The sequence below is a fragment of the Rhinolophus ferrumequinum genome, chromosome 21, assembly GCF_004115265.2.
Source record: "Rhinolophus ferrumequinum isolate MPI-CBG mRhiFer1 chromosome 21, mRhiFer1_v1.p, whole genome shotgun sequence".
Classification (NCBI taxonomy): domain Eukaryota; kingdom Metazoa; phylum Chordata; class Mammalia; order Chiroptera; family Rhinolophidae; genus Rhinolophus; species Rhinolophus ferrumequinum.
Genome location: NC_046304.1, coordinates 42,039,188 through 42,060,061, shown reverse-complemented (window position 1 = coordinate 42,060,061; position 20,874 = coordinate 42,039,188). Strand labels below are relative to the sequence as shown.

At 36.8% G+C, this 20,874-nt stretch overlaps 1 protein-coding gene across 11 annotated transcripts in view; it reads right to left on the bottom strand.

Annotated features, from left to right (window-relative positions):
* TANC2 (tetratricopeptide repeat, ankyrin repeat and coiled-coil containing 2) overlaps positions 1–20,874 on the bottom strand; it is a 283,842-nt gene that overhangs the window by 63,953 nt on the left and 199,015 nt on the right. For all 11 annotated transcript variants that reach the window (XR_004421261.1, XM_033089675.1, XM_033089678.1 and 8 more), the window contains 3 exons: positions 20,430–20,711; positions 16,174–16,307; positions 3,914–4,145 (listed from right to left, as the gene is read on the bottom strand). Coding sequence is in view for 10 of the 11 variants with exons in the window: in XM_033089675.1 (XP_032945566.1) it covers positions 3,914–4,145; positions 16,174–16,307; positions 20,430–20,711 (648 nt within the window). In the remaining variant the exon portion in view is untranslated. The remainder of the gene's footprint in view (positions 1–3,913; positions 4,146–16,173; positions 16,308–20,429; positions 20,712–20,874) is intronic.

The following is a 20,874-nucleotide window of genomic DNA, read 5'->3' as shown; positions in this document are numbered from 1 at the left end:
GTGAGACAGCCTAGCATTGCATTTATAAGAATTTATACATGGTAATTAATTTTTCTCTTATATTAATACTTAAAAAAGGTTGAAAAGAATGTGCTGACTTTTTTATTCCGATAGCAGTAAAGAGAACAGTATCACATGTTCCTTTGGGAATTAAAAAAGAAAAAAGGGTTTAATTTGAAATCCAAAGCGATACACGTGAATGTGTAGTGGGAAGGAAGGGATGAACAGAGAAAAGGAATCTTGGCCAATAGATCTGAATTAGCCAAGCTGCATCACAAGATCTTACAGAACAAGAAGCCTCCTACACTATTCTTAAAGCAGCTTCAATGAAACCAGACCCTTGTGTGATCTTCCCAGGGGAGAACTCATGAGGGAAAGATAAATATCTACCATGTTTGTGTCCAGCTCCCTCCTGGACTCTATGCTAAACTGTCAAGATCGGTTTATCCCTAGGGCTAGGGTGTAGAAGGGCTGGTGAGAGTTCAGGCTTCCACTCTTATTAAATGCTTACTGATTCTTAAATTACATTGAATATGGAAATTAAAAATCCCCAGTCTGAATGAACATTTTAGTACAAATGAATTGTGAGTAACAAGTAAAAGTTACTAGTTAGTAGGACCTTACAGGTTCTGAAGGGAGGAAGGCAGGGGAAAGAGAGAAAGAAGTCACTGGATGGTGGAAGTGGGAAATAGGTTATATCTGAGGAGGAGAAAGATGACGCTGGGGATGGAAGGAAATCTGCGGACTTCTGTACAAGATTGGCTCTTCCAGCCTTTACAAGAGTCAAGACCAACTGAAACTCTACATATTTTGGCTTCACATTTGAAAATATGTAGATTTTATTTTTTTTGCACGATTAATAAGACTTTATATTTCCTCCCTAGAGTACAAACTTTATATAAAGGAATTTAATTTCAATATCCTGAGTACTGTAAGTCAGTTCTCAAATTATGAAGTTTTAAATATTACTCTCATCTGGTGACTTATTAGGAAGAGAAATGAAGTAGGATTCCAGCTCTAACTATTAACAATGATTATTAATGAAATGTCATTTTATATGATGTGGTACTAAGAAAACACATTATTCCTTTAGGGAGTGCGAAGAATTTAGGAAGAGAGAGGAGTTGCTTGGCACTAATTGGAATTTACCCACACAACTGGGGGCTCTTATGTTCTTGCTTTTGAGGATCTTGGCTCCCACAAGTGTAGTTGTGTCTTTAATTTCCATAGAGGAATTTTCTAATTGCATTCTGCTGGGCATATATAATAGATCTATCCCTTGTTCCTGAGCACCACCACCAAGCCCCACGCAGTAGTGTGCTGGAGTCAGCATGACTGGTTCAGGAGAGCCCACTGCAGTACTTTTCAAGAACTGGTTGTTAAGCAGTTGGTAGCCTAAAATTGGCCAAGGTGGGAATATTTATTTACTCAGTGGAAACCTCCTCCTACAGCTGGCTGTTAAAAATTTACCCGCACACCAATGTCTCCACCACTTCAATTATACCTCCTTTAACTTCACTCAGGCTCCTTCATAAGAAAACCATGATTTTCAAGTGGAGAAAAAGGCGGGTAACACACCTGTTGAGATTTTCTTTGGGAAAAACATTTCAAACACATTCTCAAGCATAAAGATCAAGAACATGATGATTTAGACATTTTAAAGAACAAAATAATTCAATGGCTAATAAAATTAAATTTTTATTTGCATAAATTCCCAGATTATATTATTCATCCCATGAGTAAAGTAGACAATATATCATTTCTTTTTTTTTAAAGAAAGAAATATGTGCCCACTTAAGATAATTATATTGTTCTAAACCTTGGCTCCCCCCCCCCCGCCTCCTTTTTTTTCTTTTCTGAGATTCCCTTCCTTTGAAGAAGTTACTTAGAAATCACCCATTAAGACAGGTGATATGAAGTATCAAAAAAGATTTCATCTGTGAAGACATCAGGATGGCATGTTTATCTAAGAATATATTTTTTAGGATTCAGAAGGATAAATGCAAAGAATTTCCAAATGGTACTAATATTGCAATGAGAACTATTCCTTAAAAATTTCCTTTTCCTTTGCTAAATGACGAAGTTTCTCAATTATCAACTTAAGAGGTGAGACCTTAATGATCTTTAGCCTGTGCCTCTTACATGCAAGTGCCATATAAGAATGCTTCTGCATGTTCTTTTTCAAACTTTTGTGAGTTATTGAAATACATATTCTAACTCAGTAGTTTTGAAAAGATTTTACAGACTAATGACATTTTTTTTAAAATTAGGGACAAAATAAAGGACTGCTACTTCATGCTTTGCTATGTAAGAATATTTAAAGTACAACTACTATCCACTACCACCATTATTTCATAGAATAAAAACTATGTTAACATTGAAAAAGTAGGAGAGACATAATCTACCTAATCTTTACATACCTGTATATGCAAAATGACACCTGTATTTATATCCACACAAATTCTAGGCTGTTTCTACTTCCTTATTTTGTCAAGGACTAATGAATACCTTAAACGAGGTGCTTCTTAGAAGCCACTATTCTAGCTGACAAGTCCCTGGAAAGGTTTCCTAAGCCCTTTAACTCTTGTTTTTAATCCCTTGTAAATATATATTCACCAGGGATTCCCCACTGCCCTCACTTACATGTATATTTAACTAATACTTGAACTATCTTCCTTAGTAGTCCCATCCTAAGACTCTACCTTGGTACTTGAGAGAAATAAGAATTATAGGGACTGCAAGAGAAGAGATGGTAGCTAGTACCGAAGTCAGAACTGAATCCTTGTACATGAGATTTTATTACTGGTGTATTGTACAGAAATTATCAAAAGTGAAAAGAAGGCTCCTATCAGACAACATGTTTGTTCAGAAAAGCTGCACATAACATGTGAATTATCTTCCTTTCAGTTGTGATAGCAAATTAGTATCTCCTTTCATTTCATACTGGTGGATGAGGAACTTCAATGTACAGAAAATACGCTTAAAAATATTTGTGGAGAAATTCCAGGATTTAAAAAAGTTTAGGGTATGGTAAAGCTGTTAGGTAGTAGAGGTATAGACAGAGGTCATGAGAGTTGAGAAGAGAAACTGTGATATCTGAATAACCAGCACAAAGGCTGAACTAACTGGAGGTGGTGGCCAGGAGAAGGGAAGTCATAATCACTTGTTCTTATGAGTATCTCTGAAATCCTCGAGAAAGGTAAACAAGTCTCCCAGGGATCCACAGGATTGCTCAGGAATCTCACGCTTACTTAAATATTTTTTTTTGGCTTCCAGCACTGGCAGAACATTGTTAAGGGGACAGGGCAGAGAGAAGTGAAGAAGGGGATGGCTGCACTTCGGCCACAGCCAGTACCAGAATTGCTGAGGAAAGGGAGAGAAAAGGCACAAGCATGAGGGAGAAGGATTCCACTTCATTTCTTTCCCCACTTAAAAAAATATTTTTATGCCTTTCAGTGGACAAGGGATTTTTAGTATATACACAGAGTTGTGCACCTATGGATGTAATTTAATTTTACCTGAACTGCAGAGTAATAAAAAACACTAAACATCAAGACTGAGGAGGTTTCTAACCACAGAAACTCCGTAACACTGAATTGGAGCCATGGATTTACTGATTTATTTGAACTCCACAGAAGGACTGAAAGATTTACGGTCTTCGGTAAAAGAAAAATGCATTGTATTTGCAAATGAGAATGAGAATTTTTATAAAGAAAGGAGGAAGTAGCAGTTCCTGTAGGAAATTCTACTTTTTCAAGTAAAACTCTTTATCTGTTGACTGTATCCTGTAGGACATCAGCTATGGAACATTTAGTTTTGGCAATCTGATGAAAAAAACAATCATTTCTCTAACATGCCTCAGGTGAACAATCCAAAGCCTCCACCTTTCTCCTTCTTTGCACCTCATCTGTACCTTTGTGGAGACTCTCCAGGGGCTCCAGGACGCCCCTCCGGAAGGAGGCCATGGGGTCTTGCACACAGGACCGAAGGCTCAGCATGCTCTGCAGGTGAGGCTCCCGAAGAAGCTGCTCCCGATAGGCTGCCAGCTGAGGTGAGCGACAGAGCAGGGCAGCCACGTTGTGGACAAATTCTGGCACCAGGCAGGTGTAGGCATTATCTGCTTGGCAATAGTGATAGGCAACCACCTAGAAAAGAAAGATAAGAATGCAGACAGGTTTATCAGTAGCAAAAACGATAGCCATGGTTATTACATGATCATTCTCTAACACGGTCTTCCGTCTCCTCATTCCTCAACTTCTTCAAGTAAAACTGAAAGCTGCTAACTCGGAAAATGCCTGATTTATCTAAGATCAGAAATTTGATACAATATTTCTATTGTGTGTGTATATATATATATATATATATATATGATATCGTTCACAATTAAAATTTATAAATACAAATTGTTTTCCCTCTGGATTATAAAAAATAGGAAGCCTGAGAATAAGTATTTACATTAACCTAATATTTATTCAGCATGGAGCAGTATAGGAAAGAGTCTGATCTAGTAACTAAGCATTAGGAATAAAATAATCAGAGACAAACCATGTTAGTCTCAACAAACACATATGCTTATGTCATCACTTTTTAAAATTATAGTTGTATTATGAACCACCTTATAAAAAAATAACTCAGATTTAAGAATTATCAAGTATTTTCTGAGCACCTCAAGAGAAAAGAATCAAAATTAGTTAATAGGAAGAAGAAAAGGAGTGAGATTTTTGTTAGATGCAGGTCTTAAATTCAAAGAACTTAGAAAATGTATAAGTCTTATCATCCAGGGTCTGGGCTGTCTGGCTGGAACATGGAGTCTGAAGCTCTGGTTTTCTGTTTGAATTTGCATGGAGCTCACTCTTTGCCTCAAGGGCAAGTGCAGAGGGTGATTTTAATTTAGACCACTCTGTTAGCTCAGGAGTACCCACAAAAGTGATGGGATTGTATAGATACCATGAAATTGGCAGGGGAGATTCAGCCTGAATGTATGGAAAACTCGTGGCTCAATCCTCAGCACATAGGATGAGCGTAGAATGTCAGCTTTGCCCATCACAGCCTCTTCCTCTCCGCCAGCCTCATTGTCATCATCAAGGTTCTGCGGGCTCTTCTTTTTCAGCTACTGACTTTGTGCCTCTAGGTATCTGATATCTTCCCTAGGAGCATTCATAAATTACTGGGACTCCAGCCTTTCAATTCTCTCTCAGAGAGCAGTCAGTGACTAAAGTGTTCTGCTTTGAACAGACTCTTAATCTGTAGGTATGGTCATCCTAGCTCTTTAACAAATTCTGGAAATGTCACTTAAAAAAAAATACCTGAAATCCTTGTCATTAAGCATAAAAAACTGAACAATAGAGGAAATGTTACTACACATATAAAGCTGACGATAGGAATTGCTTGTGAGTGAAGCAATATCTGAACAAAATATGGAACTGGAAATGTAAAGTTGTAGTAAAAAAATTCCACTCTTTTTCTTTAGATAGATTGGTCATTGTTTTATTACCTATCTTAAGCACGACATAAAGAACCCAAAGAGAAAACTTGGCAGCAATTGACCTGTCCTCTCAATGAACAGCAAATGTCAGTGGTTATGTCCACACATGGATACAAATCTCCACTTTATAAAAGGCAAACAGCAAACCTCTGAATCAATATGAACTTTCATCACATTTTACTTCAATTGATTCTACATTTCAAAGTGAAACACAGCTGAGCAAATCAGCTGTAATTTACCCTTTACCTAAAGTAATGGGATTAAGTTTAAAGATAAAAATTCTGAAATTTAGGAAGAGGGTTCTTTTACTGATTTCGTTAAAAATCATCTATGTTCTTGGCTGAATGAGGTTTTAGTTAACAAAGGTTAGATAACATTGCAAAAGTTGCCTCTTTTGTGACTACTTTCCTTTTAATTTTAAATATTTCTTTGGTATTCCAAACATAAAGTCTCAATTCCTTTGCAGAATCAGGCTGAAAAATCATTCAACACCTTCATGAAAGTTGCACTGTGGCTCAAAATAGGTTATTTACTAGACCTTTCAAAGTAGTTACGTAGTATTTTTACGTACATACAATCTGTCGAAAACATTTGGTACTTCCTGCAAATTGTCTACTGATGTTATCTAAAACTTTTCCTACGTATATAAATAGGAAACAAGTCTGAGAATGTAGTTTTTTTCTTCAGTCTCTCATTGTACCAGTGTTCAGTGATGGATATTAGATCACCCCGATAGCTTTGAGGAAGTCATCATGGCTACTCATACTCAGTCACTATTATTCCAACTTCCTGAAAATGGTTCAGAATTAGTCCATCCTCAATAAATCAGCACGTAAAACCTTTCTCCTTGGTGAATTCTTGTTTCTCACAAAGACCGGTTGAAATTTCATTTTCAGCTATCTTTCTTATATTACTAATTTTTTCCATCTCAAGTTTTTCTTATGTTAAATCCTTAAACTTAAAAAAAATTATTTAAGTATAGTTGGTATACAATATTAGTTATTAAAACAATTCTATCCAAAATGTATCTGATATGACCAGAATCATATTAATTCTTTGAAGAAGACAGTGAGTAAATTTTAGATTACTGCTATGAGGGAAGAAAGAAAAGGGGAGATTTGTAGGATATACAGACAAAAGAAAAGACTGGAGGTCAGTCTAGGTTGGGGTATAAAAAGCTTCTGATTTATTGCCGTACACAATAAAACTAAGCATAATCCTCCTCAAAGTCTCTAATCAAATGATTGAGTAGCAGCAAATCTGTCAAGCTCATGTTAAAAGTCTCGGGCCTTCCCTTCACTCTCCAAAGACCATTTTCTATTTCAAATGAATAATCTGTGACAGCATTAAGCTAATCTCACATAAAAAAAAAAAGGCAGCTTTGAATATCTGGAATTCATCTGGACACAAAAATTTAATTTGCACAATGATTGGCATTTGCATCAGTTAAATTCTAATGTTGCAGTTACCCTTCGCTCAGGTCTGCTCTCACATCCCATACTCCATGCCTCCTCCTTTTCATACTCCTCGAACTCCCTCATCACCACCTGACGGACTTCCTACTCAGCACATCCCTTCCAACACTAGTTTGGCTTTTAGTATTTCTAGAAACCTGGAGGCTCAGACTAAACAACCACTTTCTCTTTCTTTTCTCCTGTTCCTCAGCTCTGACTCTAATCCTTACCCTGGGACTGGAAGCTAAGAACAGCTCCCAGACTTGGCTTCTGCCTCAGTTTTCCAGCTTGGAGCTCTACAACGCCCCCTTTTCTTAGCAGTAGGATTTTTTTCTTTAACTTTTTATTTTGAACTAATTTTAGATCTACAGAAATGTTGCAAAAGTAGTACACAGAGATTCCGTATATCCCTCACCCAGCGTCCTTTATTATTAACATCTTATATAACCAAAGCATAATTATCAAAACTGGGAAATAACATTGGCACAATGTTATGAACTAAAGGCATTATTCAGATTTTGTCAGTTGTCCACAGGTGTGCTTTTTCTGCTCCAGGATTCCATCCAGGACCCCATATTGCATTTAGTTATTATTTCTCCTTAGATTCCTGTAGTCCGTAAAAACTCCTCAGTCTTTGTCTCTTAGGACCCTGACACTTTCGAAGAGTACTGATCATTTTGTCAAGTGCCCATCATTTTGGATTTATCTGTTTTCCTCATAATTCAACTGAAATTTTTTGGCAAGAATACCACAAAAACAATGTTGTGTCCTTCTCAGTGGATCATATCATAGGGCTCATGACATTCACATGTCCTGTTACTGGTGATCCTTTCATTCAGGTTAAGGTTTCTGCCAGGTTTTTCTCCTGTCAATTTACTATTTTTCCCCTTGTAGTTAATATCTTGGGGTAGAGACTTTGAGGCAGTGCATGTCCTGTTTCTCCTCCAACAGCTGCCCACTTATCTTCGTACCCGTTAGTGGATCTGGTCGGCACCAAGCATTACCGTGCTGTTGGCCTAATAATGATTTCCTATTTCCCTTTTTACTTCTACATTAACTGGAATTCTACCGGAGGAAAGAGCTGTCCCTTCTTCCTCATTTATTTATTTGACTGATTTAATAAAGACGGATATATTTTATTCCATTGGTTATAATCCAATACCATATTTATTTTGTTGTTCAATTCGTTCCAACTTTGGTCATTATGAGCTCCTTCAGGTTGGCATCTGTGTTCTTTCAAGAAGCTCCCCATCTTTTCTTTTTTTTTAAAGCACTTTCTTGCTTTCTGGAACCACAAGATGTCCCAGGCTTGTCTTGTATTAACCCTGCCCCAGACGTAGCATTTTCACTTCTCCAGAGCCTTGGTTTTGTTTATTGGAGAATGGTGTTTAGAAAACAAGACCTGAGCCGTAGGTATGCTTAATGCTATTTCAGTGTCATTGCTTTTGAGTCCTCTCAGTGGACAGAGCTAGGAAATGCATGTATATACGCGTATACTGATTCACACATAAACATCCATCTATATTTCTGTATTTATCTCTCTATATATCCATATCGATCGATACATTTATTTATATATATATGAATATATATATATATATATATATATATATATATAGTTTTAAATATACCCAGTTATATATATATGTATATAAAACTATGGGTATATACCGATTCCTCAAATTTCCATCCAGTAACACCTGGCTCATTTTAGATGTCTGTTTCCTCATTTGTAACTTCTTTCTCCAACAATAAGAAACCAGGCCTTGTTATTTACAATTTATTTACTTATTCATTCAATTCCAGGATATACATGAAGGATTTTCAGAATTGGTAACACATACCCAAGTAAGAAACACATTTATTAACTAGATTACAGCATTTATGTACATTTCTTTTTATTTCTTTTCTTTAGTCTTATGGTATTCAGTCAAGATACTGTTTTCCAAACTTAACTTAGCTTTTTATTTATCTGCCTTCTTCAGTGTGGCTATGTTATTTATTTGCATTACAGTTAGGTTCATTTGCGAGTGTTTGCATTCCATTTTGGGTTTCCCACATATACTGGTTGGTTTTAACTAATGTTGGGGTCTGTGAAACATTAGTATGTTTCTGAGTCAAAGCTATACAAAAAGATATATTTAAAGAAGTGTCAGTCCCTCTTCATTCCTGTACACCATTCCCATCATCCACTTCTTTCCACTCCTTTCCCATCCATCTGCTTTAGTTAACCAATCACTTTTCTCTATGGTTTATCCTTCCTATATTTCTTTTGTACAAATAAGCAGATACATGTGCATTTTTTTATATCAATTCCTTTCTTCCATGAAAGTTAGCATCCCATAGATATTCTCTTGCACTTTCCTCCCCAGGTAAGAACACATCTTGAAAAATCACAAAGATCTTCTTCATTCTTCTTTTTATAGCTGCATAGTACTCCAAGTGGATGTATAATAGTTTATTTAGCTTCTCTCTATATGTAAGCATTTAGATTGTTTCCAATATTTTGCAATTATAAACACAACTGCAATGAATAACCTTGTGGGTACATATTTTTGTATCATTTGAGGTGTATCTTCAGGGCAGATTTCTAAAAACGGGATGCTGGGTCAAAAGGTGAGTGTATATAAAGTTTTGTTAGGCATTACCCAATTTCCTTCCAGAGGGGTTGTACCAATTTTCATTCTCACCTGTATGAGGGTGTCTGTTTTCTAACAGCTGCATCAATAGAATGTACATTTATAAAGCTTTTTCCAGTCTGACAGGTGAAAATGATACCTCAGAGTTTTCGTTTGCATTTCTCTAATTATAAGTCAGTTTAAACATGTTTTTCCAAATGTCTGAGTACCATTTTAATCTCTTTTTTAATAAATTGTCTGTTATTTTCCCCCCCATTTTTTTCTATCGTGTTTTGGCCCTTTGTTCAATTCTATAGATATAAGGGATCTGTGGTATATGTTGTAAATATTTTCTCTCATTTTTTAGTTTTATTTGGACTTTTTTGGTTGTTGTTAGGGAACATTTTTTTAAAAATATAGTTAAATTTATCAATTTTTCCTTCTCTATTCCTCTATTCTTAGATCTTAGTTAGAAAGCCTTTTTCTTCACCAAGGAAAGAGGAAGTTACTCATTCATATTTTCGTCTATTATTTGTCTGGTTTCATTTTTTATACTTAGATACCTAATCCATTTAGTTTATTCTTGTTCATGGTGTGAGATATGGATTAATTTTATCCTTATGGCTACTTAGTTGTCCCAGCGCCATTTAATTAAAAAGTCCATCTTTACCCTAGTGCTCTGAGATGCTGCTTTTGTCATAACTAAATATCCATAGGTATTTGGGTCTAATTCTGAACTTCTATTCTATTCCACTGTCCTGTTAGTCTACTCATGTACCAGTAGCACACTTTTTTGACTATAAAGGTTTTATAGTATGCTTCCAGGTCTGATAGACCCCTATCATTTATTTAGCTATAACAGAACTTGGTAATGTTTAGCTTTGTTATAACGCTAGACCTAAATAGCTATATCCCATAGATTGTTATTACGAATCAATTATAGATCACTGATTACCAAGGAGGTTAGGGCTAATACCAAATACAAATTTTAAGAAAAAGTGACCATTATATTTAGTTCATCTGAAATTCCTAGAGAAGTAGGTCTGGTATGATAACAGTATAATAGCCCATGCGCATGTAATTCATAGTTTATGAAACCCTATCTCAGAGACTGGTGGAATTTCACACTTTCTATCAAGATTTATTTCTGTGCACATGAATCTGATTCTAATTTGACATAATAAGTTGGTTGGGAACCATTATTATGAAAATCACTCAGTTGAATGCCCCAAGATGTCCTAATAGAAAATATTGACATTTATATTCATTCAGTAAATATCAATTGAACTTTCAGCATATACAGACATATAATCACCTGTATGCCCTTCACAGTCTAGCAGGAGAGCCAATTACGTGATAATAATAGATGGAGGTTCTTCAAAAAATTAAAAATTGAATTACCATAATATCTAGCAACTCTATTTCTCAGAAAAAGGAAATCCTATCTCGAAGAGATATCTGCAGCCTCATGTTCACTGCATCATTATTTATAATAGCTAAGACATGGAAACACCAATGGATGAATGGATTAAGAAAATGGGGCAAGTATACATACTGGAATATTATTCACCCATAAAAAGAAGAAAACCTGCCACATGTGACAAGATGAATGGAGGGCATTATGCCAAGCAAAATAAGTCAGAGAAAGACAAATTCTGTATGATCTCACTTATATGTGGAATCTAAAAAAAAAACACAAAAAAACCCCAAAAAGCCCCACAGAACCAGAGAACAGATTGGTCAGTGCCAGAGGCAGGGAGTAATGGGTGAGGGAAATGAGTGAAGGTGGTCAAAAGGTACAAACTTTCCCTCGTAAGATAAATGAGTTCTGAGGATATAGTGAATAGCATGGTGAGTACAGTTAGTAATACATTAATATTTGTAAGTGGCTGAGAGAGTAGATCTTAAAAGTTCTCATCAGAAGAAAAAATTTTGTAACTATGTGAGTTGCATAAAATCTTTTTAAAAAAGAATTTTAGGTCAGCAAAATGATTGAAAGGTACTCCTTTGTTGTAATTTTCTTGCTTTAAAGCGACATTCAATTACTAATAGATTTTCAAAAAACTCTGAACAAAAATCCTTTCTGTCCTACTAGAGAGGCAGCACAATATAGTGGTTCAAAAAGCATGGGCTCTGGTCTACCTGCCTCCACTTAAGTCTCGGTTCAGTCATGTACTAGTTATCTCAGCAAGTTATTTAACCTCAGAGCCTCTGTTTCCTTATCTGCAAAATGGGAGAGAGTAATAGAACTCACCTCATGGGGGTGGACACTGGCTTTGAATCCTAGCTTTGCCATTTACTAATAGTGTGACCTTGTAAAAATGAATTATTACTGAAGCACAGTTTCCTCATCTGTAAAATGGGGATGATATGGGGACCACCTCACAGGGTTAAGGTAGGAATGAAGAAATGAAATAACAAACATAACATAAATAGCACTGAGCACCAAACACGTTGAGCCCTCAGTAAATGGAAGCGAGCTTCTCCTTCTCTGATGAATTCTGCATGTATGACCATTTGGTAGTAACAGACTGAAACCTGGAAAAGCTATAGTTATTGTAGTTAAATTCACATGACTCTGTGGCCCTCTACTGCGATTATACATCAGAAGAAATGTATAATATTAACTGGAAATATATTTAAGAGATGTCAACCTAGCAAAATCTGTTACTTCCAGTGGAAAGTTTTCTTCAATAAATAAAATTGTTCTAAAGTTGGGGCAAACACTCGTCAGTGTTCTCAATTAAGCAGCAGCACAAGCAGCAGCAAGAATACTACAAAATACCAATGATAACAACTGATATACAAGAATTGACACTAAAGATTCTGTCTATCATCAAATCAAGAGGTTTTTCAAGGACACTTTTAATTTTCATCTATTATCTTACTTCATCAAAATACTAACATTTGAAAAATCTTATTGAAAAGTTCTGCTTACTGGCTTGTTATAGATGAGAAGCAAAATTGTTGGCTTCTGCTCTATGCTTCTACAGCACAAAATTGTGTACTTGAACTGTAACATGTGACACAATTACTGGGGTAATATTCAGTTTTAATCTAAGGGGCCATTTCTTGTGCAATGCTTATTATAAACTTAAAAATCCCATCTCTATGTGCAAACAGGTGCATTTATGTATTTTGCTTAAGGAAAAAATAATCATGAAATTTGTAGTATGTTCCTTGAGTAAATATAAATAATCACTAATTTCCTACTTACAATACTTAACATTTTCCAAACACTGAATGTAAATATCAATTTAAATCTAAGGGGCCATTTCTTATACAATGTTTAATATACATTTTAAAAATCCCCTCTCTAGATCAAAAAAGATTTATTTCTATTTTGCTTAAGAAAGACAATCATGGAATTTAAAATGTGATCACTTTTCAAGAAAGTATAGTCACTGATTTCCTACTAACAATATTTAACATTTTCCAAATATTGAACATAAACATCTTGAGCCTTTTTCTCTTGATGAGAGAGAGACTAATGAGTGACAACGTGGGGAGACTTAATTCTCCGAGCTCTTTTTAGCACTCATCACCATCTGACATATTATATATTTGTCTGTTTATTGCTTTTCTCCCACCGTGACCATGTGGGCTACATAACAGCAGGGACTGTATCTGTTTTGTTCAGTGCTTCTTCAGTCTTGTATTATAAGCGTTCCAAAGACACATTCTAAATTAATAAATGAATAACTGTGAGGATGGAACCTCTTCAGTATTTGTGTATTTCTAAGACAATATTTATTCTGATTGTTCTAAAGAAGAGGCTGAAGCCAGTTCATACAGAATATTTAGAAAAAAACAGAGATGTCTTTTAAGTTGCACTGAATTAGCAATGAAGATGAGGGAAATCCTAGATGGTTTTCAGAAGTCCGGTTATAAATGGATGTGTACCAATAAGTGGGAATAATTAAAAATGCAGTTGGAGGAAACATGCTGTTTCTGGCTCCGAGCTAGACCAGATTTTATTAGAACCTTATGATATTGCAGATGACTCTCTATTCCTCATTACTAATTAACCGTGACAAGAGACTTCTTTAAATACCGGAGATAGACATTTTACATTCTGTTCTTCTCTTGAAAATCCTCAAAAATAAGGAGAATAAGAAACAGAAATGCAAACTCGATAAGCATATCTATAATCGTAGATTATAATATATAAAGATGGAAAGTGTATGTAGGATTCATAGTGACTTAACAGATAGAAGGTGAAACCAATGGCTGTGGGGTAAGGGGAAAAGGTTGTGTGTGTGTAATAACAACAAGAGTTAAGCCAAACCATCTGTAAAACCACAGAAAAGCATAGGAGTTAGAAGCACCAGGTACTGTGGAAGTGAAGGTGAAGAAGGGAGTTGAAAACACAGAAATGATTTGCAGTTTATATAAGGAGAAGTTAGATCCCCCAAGTATCCATCCCCACACTGCCCAGCAGGTGATTACCTTCCCCAGCACCCACAGGAAAGAGAATTCTACTCACTAAAGAAACTACATCAGAGAACATCTATACGTAGGGACACCAGACACAGAGCAGGCAGAAATCAGGTGCGGGACTGAAAGAAGGGGCTGAAGTAAACGTCTCCATAATGAACGGTAAAACTCCATCCCTCTGCCCCTGCCTAGCTCCAGAATGCAGGCACTAAGGATATATACTCTCCAGGGAGGAGAATGATGGATTGATTCTTTGCTAGAGATGAACAGCACAAGAGAAAACAAACAGACAGAAAACTAATGGACACTGATGTTGGGGTATTTCCGATAAAGGTTGGTGTGTCATCTTAATGCTCTCTAGTTATGATCTCTATACACAACAGCTTCCAATCAGTTTTTCAGTGCCTAATTATTAAGGAAGAGGTAAGAGAAGGTATCATCCAAAAAACAAGAATAGGATGCTATAAAAAAGAAGGGAACAACTGGGGAAAAAGAAAGAGCTATTAGAAATTAAAACCACGATAGCCAAAACATGTTTTTGTGAAAGGATTGGAAGGTAATGTTGAGGAAATCTCTTACTGGTGGATCAAAAACCAAAACAGAAAAGCGAAAGTATAGGAAATAGGAGAGAAAAGTTAAGAAAACGGTTTTCTAATTTTTTCTAAATCTAATTTTTGATTAAAAGGAGTTGTTGAATAAGAGAACAGAGGAAATGGTGGTGAGGAAACTATCACTAAACAACACTAAAGCATTTCCTTGAATCAAAGAATATCTCCAGGTCTCACTAGGTACCAACAGAATAAATGAAAAGAAAAAAGAAAAAAAAAGACCCAAGAGCAATAGTGATAAAAAGAGGATACTAAGAAAGAGAAAAAGGAAAGAGGAAAGGTATTTATAAAGGATTAGGAATAAGAACAGTACCATATTATTTAATAGCAATACTGGAAGCTCAAGACAATTGAGTCATGCCTTCAAAATTCTGAGGGGAAATAATTTTTAACCTAGAATTATATACTATGTCAAACAAATAGCCAAGTATGAGAATTGAATAAATATGCTTTTCGAAACATTAAATCTCAAAAAACTTAACCTTCCATGCATTCGTTCTTAGGAAACTACTGGAGCGTGTACTCCACCCAAAAGAGGAATAAAACCAAGAAAAAAGATGACATGGGATCCAACGCAGAGCTAATAAGAATTTCAAAGGTAATAACTAGGTGGTAAGCTGCAAGAGCATCTTTGGGTCCAGACTGAGCTCAATGAAGGGCTCTAGGATGGATGTCTCCAGAGTAAAAAACATGTAACTGATGTAGAAAATTGTACTGAGAGGTATTCTAACCAGGCTATTAAGTGTTATGGTGTAATTTAACCTTAGGTGTGAAGAAAAATAAGCAAATTTTAAAATGAGGCATTTCATAAATCCAGGAAAAACAAAATTGCTTCAGAAGGAAATTGTTATCCTTGGTTCCACAGTGAACCATATTTACATAGTAGTAATACTAAAAATATGGATTCAGACAAAAATCATGATATAACTGTATTGAGATGGAGGAGGAAGGAAAGAAAAGAGGTAAAATTCTCATCATCCATAATAATTAGCAATGGATAATGTATAAAACTATTAAGAAAAGTTACAGAAGTACATATATGAATATTAACTAGAAATATGGAGGTGAAGATCAGAGAAACAGCCCTAAGAGGTGAAAGTGGCTATCTTTGGGAAGAGGGTGGGCTGAGAGGGGGGAAGGGAACTGCAGGTTTTTATTGTAAGTCTGAGCTTTATTTGATTTTCTAAACTATGTATGTACATTACTTTGATAAAAATACAAATTTAAAACCCAAACACATAAAAAATATTACGGATGGTATAACAGCAAGACGAGTTTTGCACAAGGAATTAACTACTGCTTACTTACACTGTGAACTTGGGTAAACCATGTAACTTCTTTGAGTCTCAACTTCCTTATCTATTCATTATAGAAGTTTGATTATTTCTAAGGGATTTTCCCACTCTAAGGTTCTGGTTCCATCATAATAAAGTCTTTTTCCAGAAACTTTTGTCCATGTTCTCACGGTATACCTGTACATATTTGTGTTCTCTTTGCCAAGGGTCTCCCTACCTTTGCCCCTTGATGTCCAAATGGAACTAGCATGCCCGCAACCTGGGAATGCTATGTACCTGTGAGGCTAGTCTCCGCATAGCCTCCTCCTGCCGCCTGCGCATTTCTGGAGTTCCTGGACAGCTTCCACTGGTGATGGACGAGTGGGCTGAAGTTGGCTGTGTGAGTGGCAGCTCTCTGTTGGCATCCACATCTGTATTAAAAAGATGAGATGTTTGCATCAGATAATCATAAAACTCTGAACTAAAGGAAGATCGATTAAATTCCATTTGTTCTATGATCCAGCAATTCTACTTCTAGGAATGTGCCCAAGAGAAATAAAAACGTGTCAACAAAAAACTTGTGTACAAATGTTCAAAGAAGCAAGATTCATAATAGCCCAGAAGTAGAAACAACCTAAATGTCCATCAACCGATAAATGTTTAAAATGTGGTATATCCATCCATACAACTGACTATTATTTGACAATAAAAACAAATGCGATAGTTGTATATGCTACAATAAGGATAACCCTTAAAATTATTACACTCACTCAAATAAGCCAGTTAGAAAAGACCATACATTGTATGATTCTATTTATATGAATTGCCCAGAATACAGACTTTATAGAGGCAAAAAATAAACCAGTGGTTACCTAGGGGTGGAGGTAGGGAATGAAGGGGAGAATGGGACTGACTGGCTAAGGGGCATAGGATTTCTTTCAGGAGGGATGAAAATGTTTAACATTAGATTATGGTGATTGCTGTACAACTCTGTGAATATACTAAAAAACACTGAATCGAACAATTTAAATGGGTGTATTGTATGGTATGTGAATTATAGGTTAATAAAGCTGTTTTTTAACAATTCTATTTATTCATGTTATTTAGAAAATGTCTTACCCACTACTAGAAATTATAGAATATATTTATGAATACAAATCATACTTTCGAAATGGGCACCAAAAGTAAGTAGGCTGCTATTTGATGGTCAATAGCTATTGAAAAGGAGGAGGAATCGGGGAAGGTGGTCCTCATTTAACTCCCTACCAGTAGGACCAAATTCAGACATCTTCCCTCCAACTGGCAGAGTAAACTTCCGGGTCCCTGGATAGAGTTCTGAATAATTGTAGGAGGGCAGATGTGGGAGACGGCAGTGAAAAAAGCTTGAAATGTGTCAGCTGAGGTAAAGTTCAGTGACTATCATTGGATCACTTCTGTTGTTCACTCCCTCTCCTCACCCCATTCCCTTCATCTGATATTTGACTTTGTGGGTAACTATTGTCTGAATACCCTCTGTCTTCTAGCTAGTTCCTTTAAATATGCCTTCTTTTCTCGTCTGAGTGTCTTTCCTTCCTGTTTGGTATTCAGAGAACAGTAGAAATAAAAGTTAATATGCAGGCAGACTGCAGAGCAAAACAGACTTCTAAAATGAGCAGAGTGGGGGGGTAGGGGTTACTTACTTAACAGCTGTTTGGGGACTTGGCATCTGTTGGCAAATGTCAAATTCGAATAATAACTATACTGAGACTTAGTGATAGGAAACTGTAGTCTTGTATTAGACAGAGCTTCCGTAACTGCTGTACTGAGTATGTTTGTAGTTAATATAACAATGCCTGAATTACACAACCGGTCTATTTTCACAGAATGTCTCTGCTCTTTGTGTGTATGTGTTGCGGGGTGGGTGATGATGGTGGTAGGGGAGACTGACGGGGGAGTCAGGTTTGGGAAGGGGTGTAGGTGGCAAGAAGGATGACAGGCTAGTGCCTGCCCTGACAACTCTTCTGTATCTTACCAAGGAGATGACAAGGAGGGGGCGGCCTGGGGGCTGAGTGTCTGTGGGGGAAGGACAGAGCCAGGCAGTGCAGTACTGCAGGCTCAACTGCTCCCATCTACAGCAGTACTGCTCAGTGCGGAGGAGGCAGGGGCAGAAGGGAAAACGACGGATGATGCAGAGATGGGAGTTGGGAGCTCCGATAACTTTCCACTTGTTCTTGTCACTGCAAGAACATCACGGGTATCACTGAGGGTTAGGAGAGCCAGTGGGATTCCAAACAAACCTACCTGAGCTTAATGTAAATTAAACTCTGTAAAAAATTAAGCCAATTCTCTCTATACAGACATCATTCTTATTCTGCTACTGCCGGCAGCGTTCTAGTGCCGGCTCATACAGTAATAGATTAATGCTGAAAACAGCTTGCGCTTTATCGGTCACTTATTCTTGACCCTTCTTAAGGACTATTGGTTGGGTTAAGATGGCAGAGGTAGACGGTAGCTCGGAGGTCAAGATACAACAAAAATTATTTTATTCAAGGCTGGCTCTGTGTAATTCTGATAAATATATAACCACATATTCTAACTCCTTTGACACATTACCATGTTTTGAAAGTTAACTCTCAGACCAAATCTACAGTCTCAACATATTGACATTTGTGTCATGAATGAGTGTCCACGTATTTTTAGAGTTTCTCTGGAGATAAAAGGCAATGGATGTTAGAGAATAACTTAATGAACAACCTTAAAGAACCTCTGCTTTGGGGAGCACATAGGCTATTTTCTATTAACTCTTGCTCTCCCAGACTTAGAGAGGGGAACTCCCAGGTAACTCTGCTTTCTGAGAAACCCCTGGCATTTATCCTCTGCCACGCATGATTTTACCACTCTGCTATCTGCAACAGCGATAAACAGAGGAGTCAGAGAGACTACTAGCTGTCTGCTTTTCTTTCAGACACACTCAAATAGTTAACCTCTTGGATTACTCAGATAAGAAGTAGATTACTGTGATACTTAACTACTCAAAGGAAAATATTGAAATAGGTGTGGAAAATTACTTTCAACCATGATGACGTTCTTAGAATTTCAGAATTTTAGCACAGAAACAAATCTTAACGATCACTTGGTCCCACTTCCTCATTTTACAAATGAGAAAACTGAAGTTTAATACATTAAAATTCTCAAGGTTACAAAGTACAGTCAATTTGAGTGTTGGGGCTCAAACTCTGGGCTCTTAAGTCCCATGACACTATGCCAATCTACCTCAGAAAAGCTTCATGTAGAGACTAAGCATGACATTGTTCTTAAGAAAATATTTTTCATACCAATTCTTACCATACTCTGGTAAATGGGGACTCTCTCTTGATTCAATCAGTTTTCTTTCTAGACACTAGTTCTTCTACATGTTAGATATCCACACATTTACCAGAGGCAGTCTGCCTATTTAATGACATGACACTGCTAGTGAATTTCAACAGGAAGCCAGGACGACTGGCGGGTGTTCAGTGAGTTCCTGTTGAAATTCAGCACTGTGTACTTTGTAATGACTATGATCGCACACAAACCATTTCTAGTGGCTGCTGTCTGAAAATCTGTGGTGAGCTAGGTTATGGAGTTGGACTAGCAGAGCAATAGTTTCTTTTTTTGTTGTTCTCTTATAACTAACAGAAACCTAGACTGGTTCTATATATACAGTGTACATAGGAAGAACCTCTATATATTTCCTTTTATCTCCTTTACTCGAGTTCCACCAATAAGGAGAGGCAGCATAGCAAAATGGGTACAGCAATGGCCTCTGAAACCAGACTGCTTAGGCTCCCATTCTAGTTTCACTATTTATTGGCTATGAAACCTGGGAGACTTACCTAACCTCTCTGAGTCTCAGATCACTTATCTATGAAATAAAGACATTAACGACCTTACTGAGTTGCTAAGAGGATTGGATGAATTAATATTTGTGAAGCTCTTAGAGAATGCCTGGTATTAAGGACCACATGAGCATTTTAAAAATAAATAAACAAGATCCTTGTGGTGATCATTAAGCTTCGCCCTGCCTAGGATGAAAGAAACATGGATATATATACAATCTCTGCATCTTCTCACAAGGAAGCAGGAGAAACCCTTCAAGGACACAATGAAGTTCAAGCCCAAGCAGTGCAATTCTATCAATAGCAAGGAAATGAAGGCCGCAAACAGATTGTGCTGGCATGTAACAAGAAGACATGGGCACAGGCTGAGTAAAAGCTGACAGTGATGGATGCAAATGGCTTTTATAGGCAATTGCTGTAGTCATTTTCCAAAGGACAGACTAACCAGACAGCCAACAGGGAAGAGTCATAAATTTATTCTGAGAGAAAGGTTTTTTTCAGTCACACTTAGGTGACTGTTGGTACGTGGGTTAAACGTAAACAGAGGATTATATTTTTTCCCTCAACTCTGAAATGGTCCTCACATGTAAGTTGGGTTTTGCAGGTCAGAAAATAAAAGGAAATGAAACAATATAACTATGTCAGAAAACATTTCAGAGCAATGAAGCAGGGAGTTCTTTCAAAAGGAATACATACGTTTGGGGGAGGCATGCGGGCTGTCTGAGGCGATCTGTCTCATCCGTGTTCCATGGCAGCTGAGGGCCACAAGTCTGGAGACGATGGCAGTTTTGCCGAACCCAATGTTTCCCACAATCACTACTCCTTGGTTCACACTGGCATTTGAACTTTGAAGTTGAGCATCTATTTCGTGGAAAACCCAATCCCGGCCAACAAACACTGACTCTGTAGTGATGCTGGGTACTTCAAACAGCAGAGGCTTCAGGGAGATATCTGGAGGCCTATAAGGTGCAAAGCGAACTAGAAGAAACAATAAGAAAACACAGAACTCAGGCCAAACCATCAACAGTGAGAGAAATAAGGAAAAAAAGCAGTATGGTTTATGAGACTATTAGAGTTACAGTGTGATGGTATTCTGGTTTATTCAGAAAATAATAAAACTCTGAATTTTGGTTCTACACAG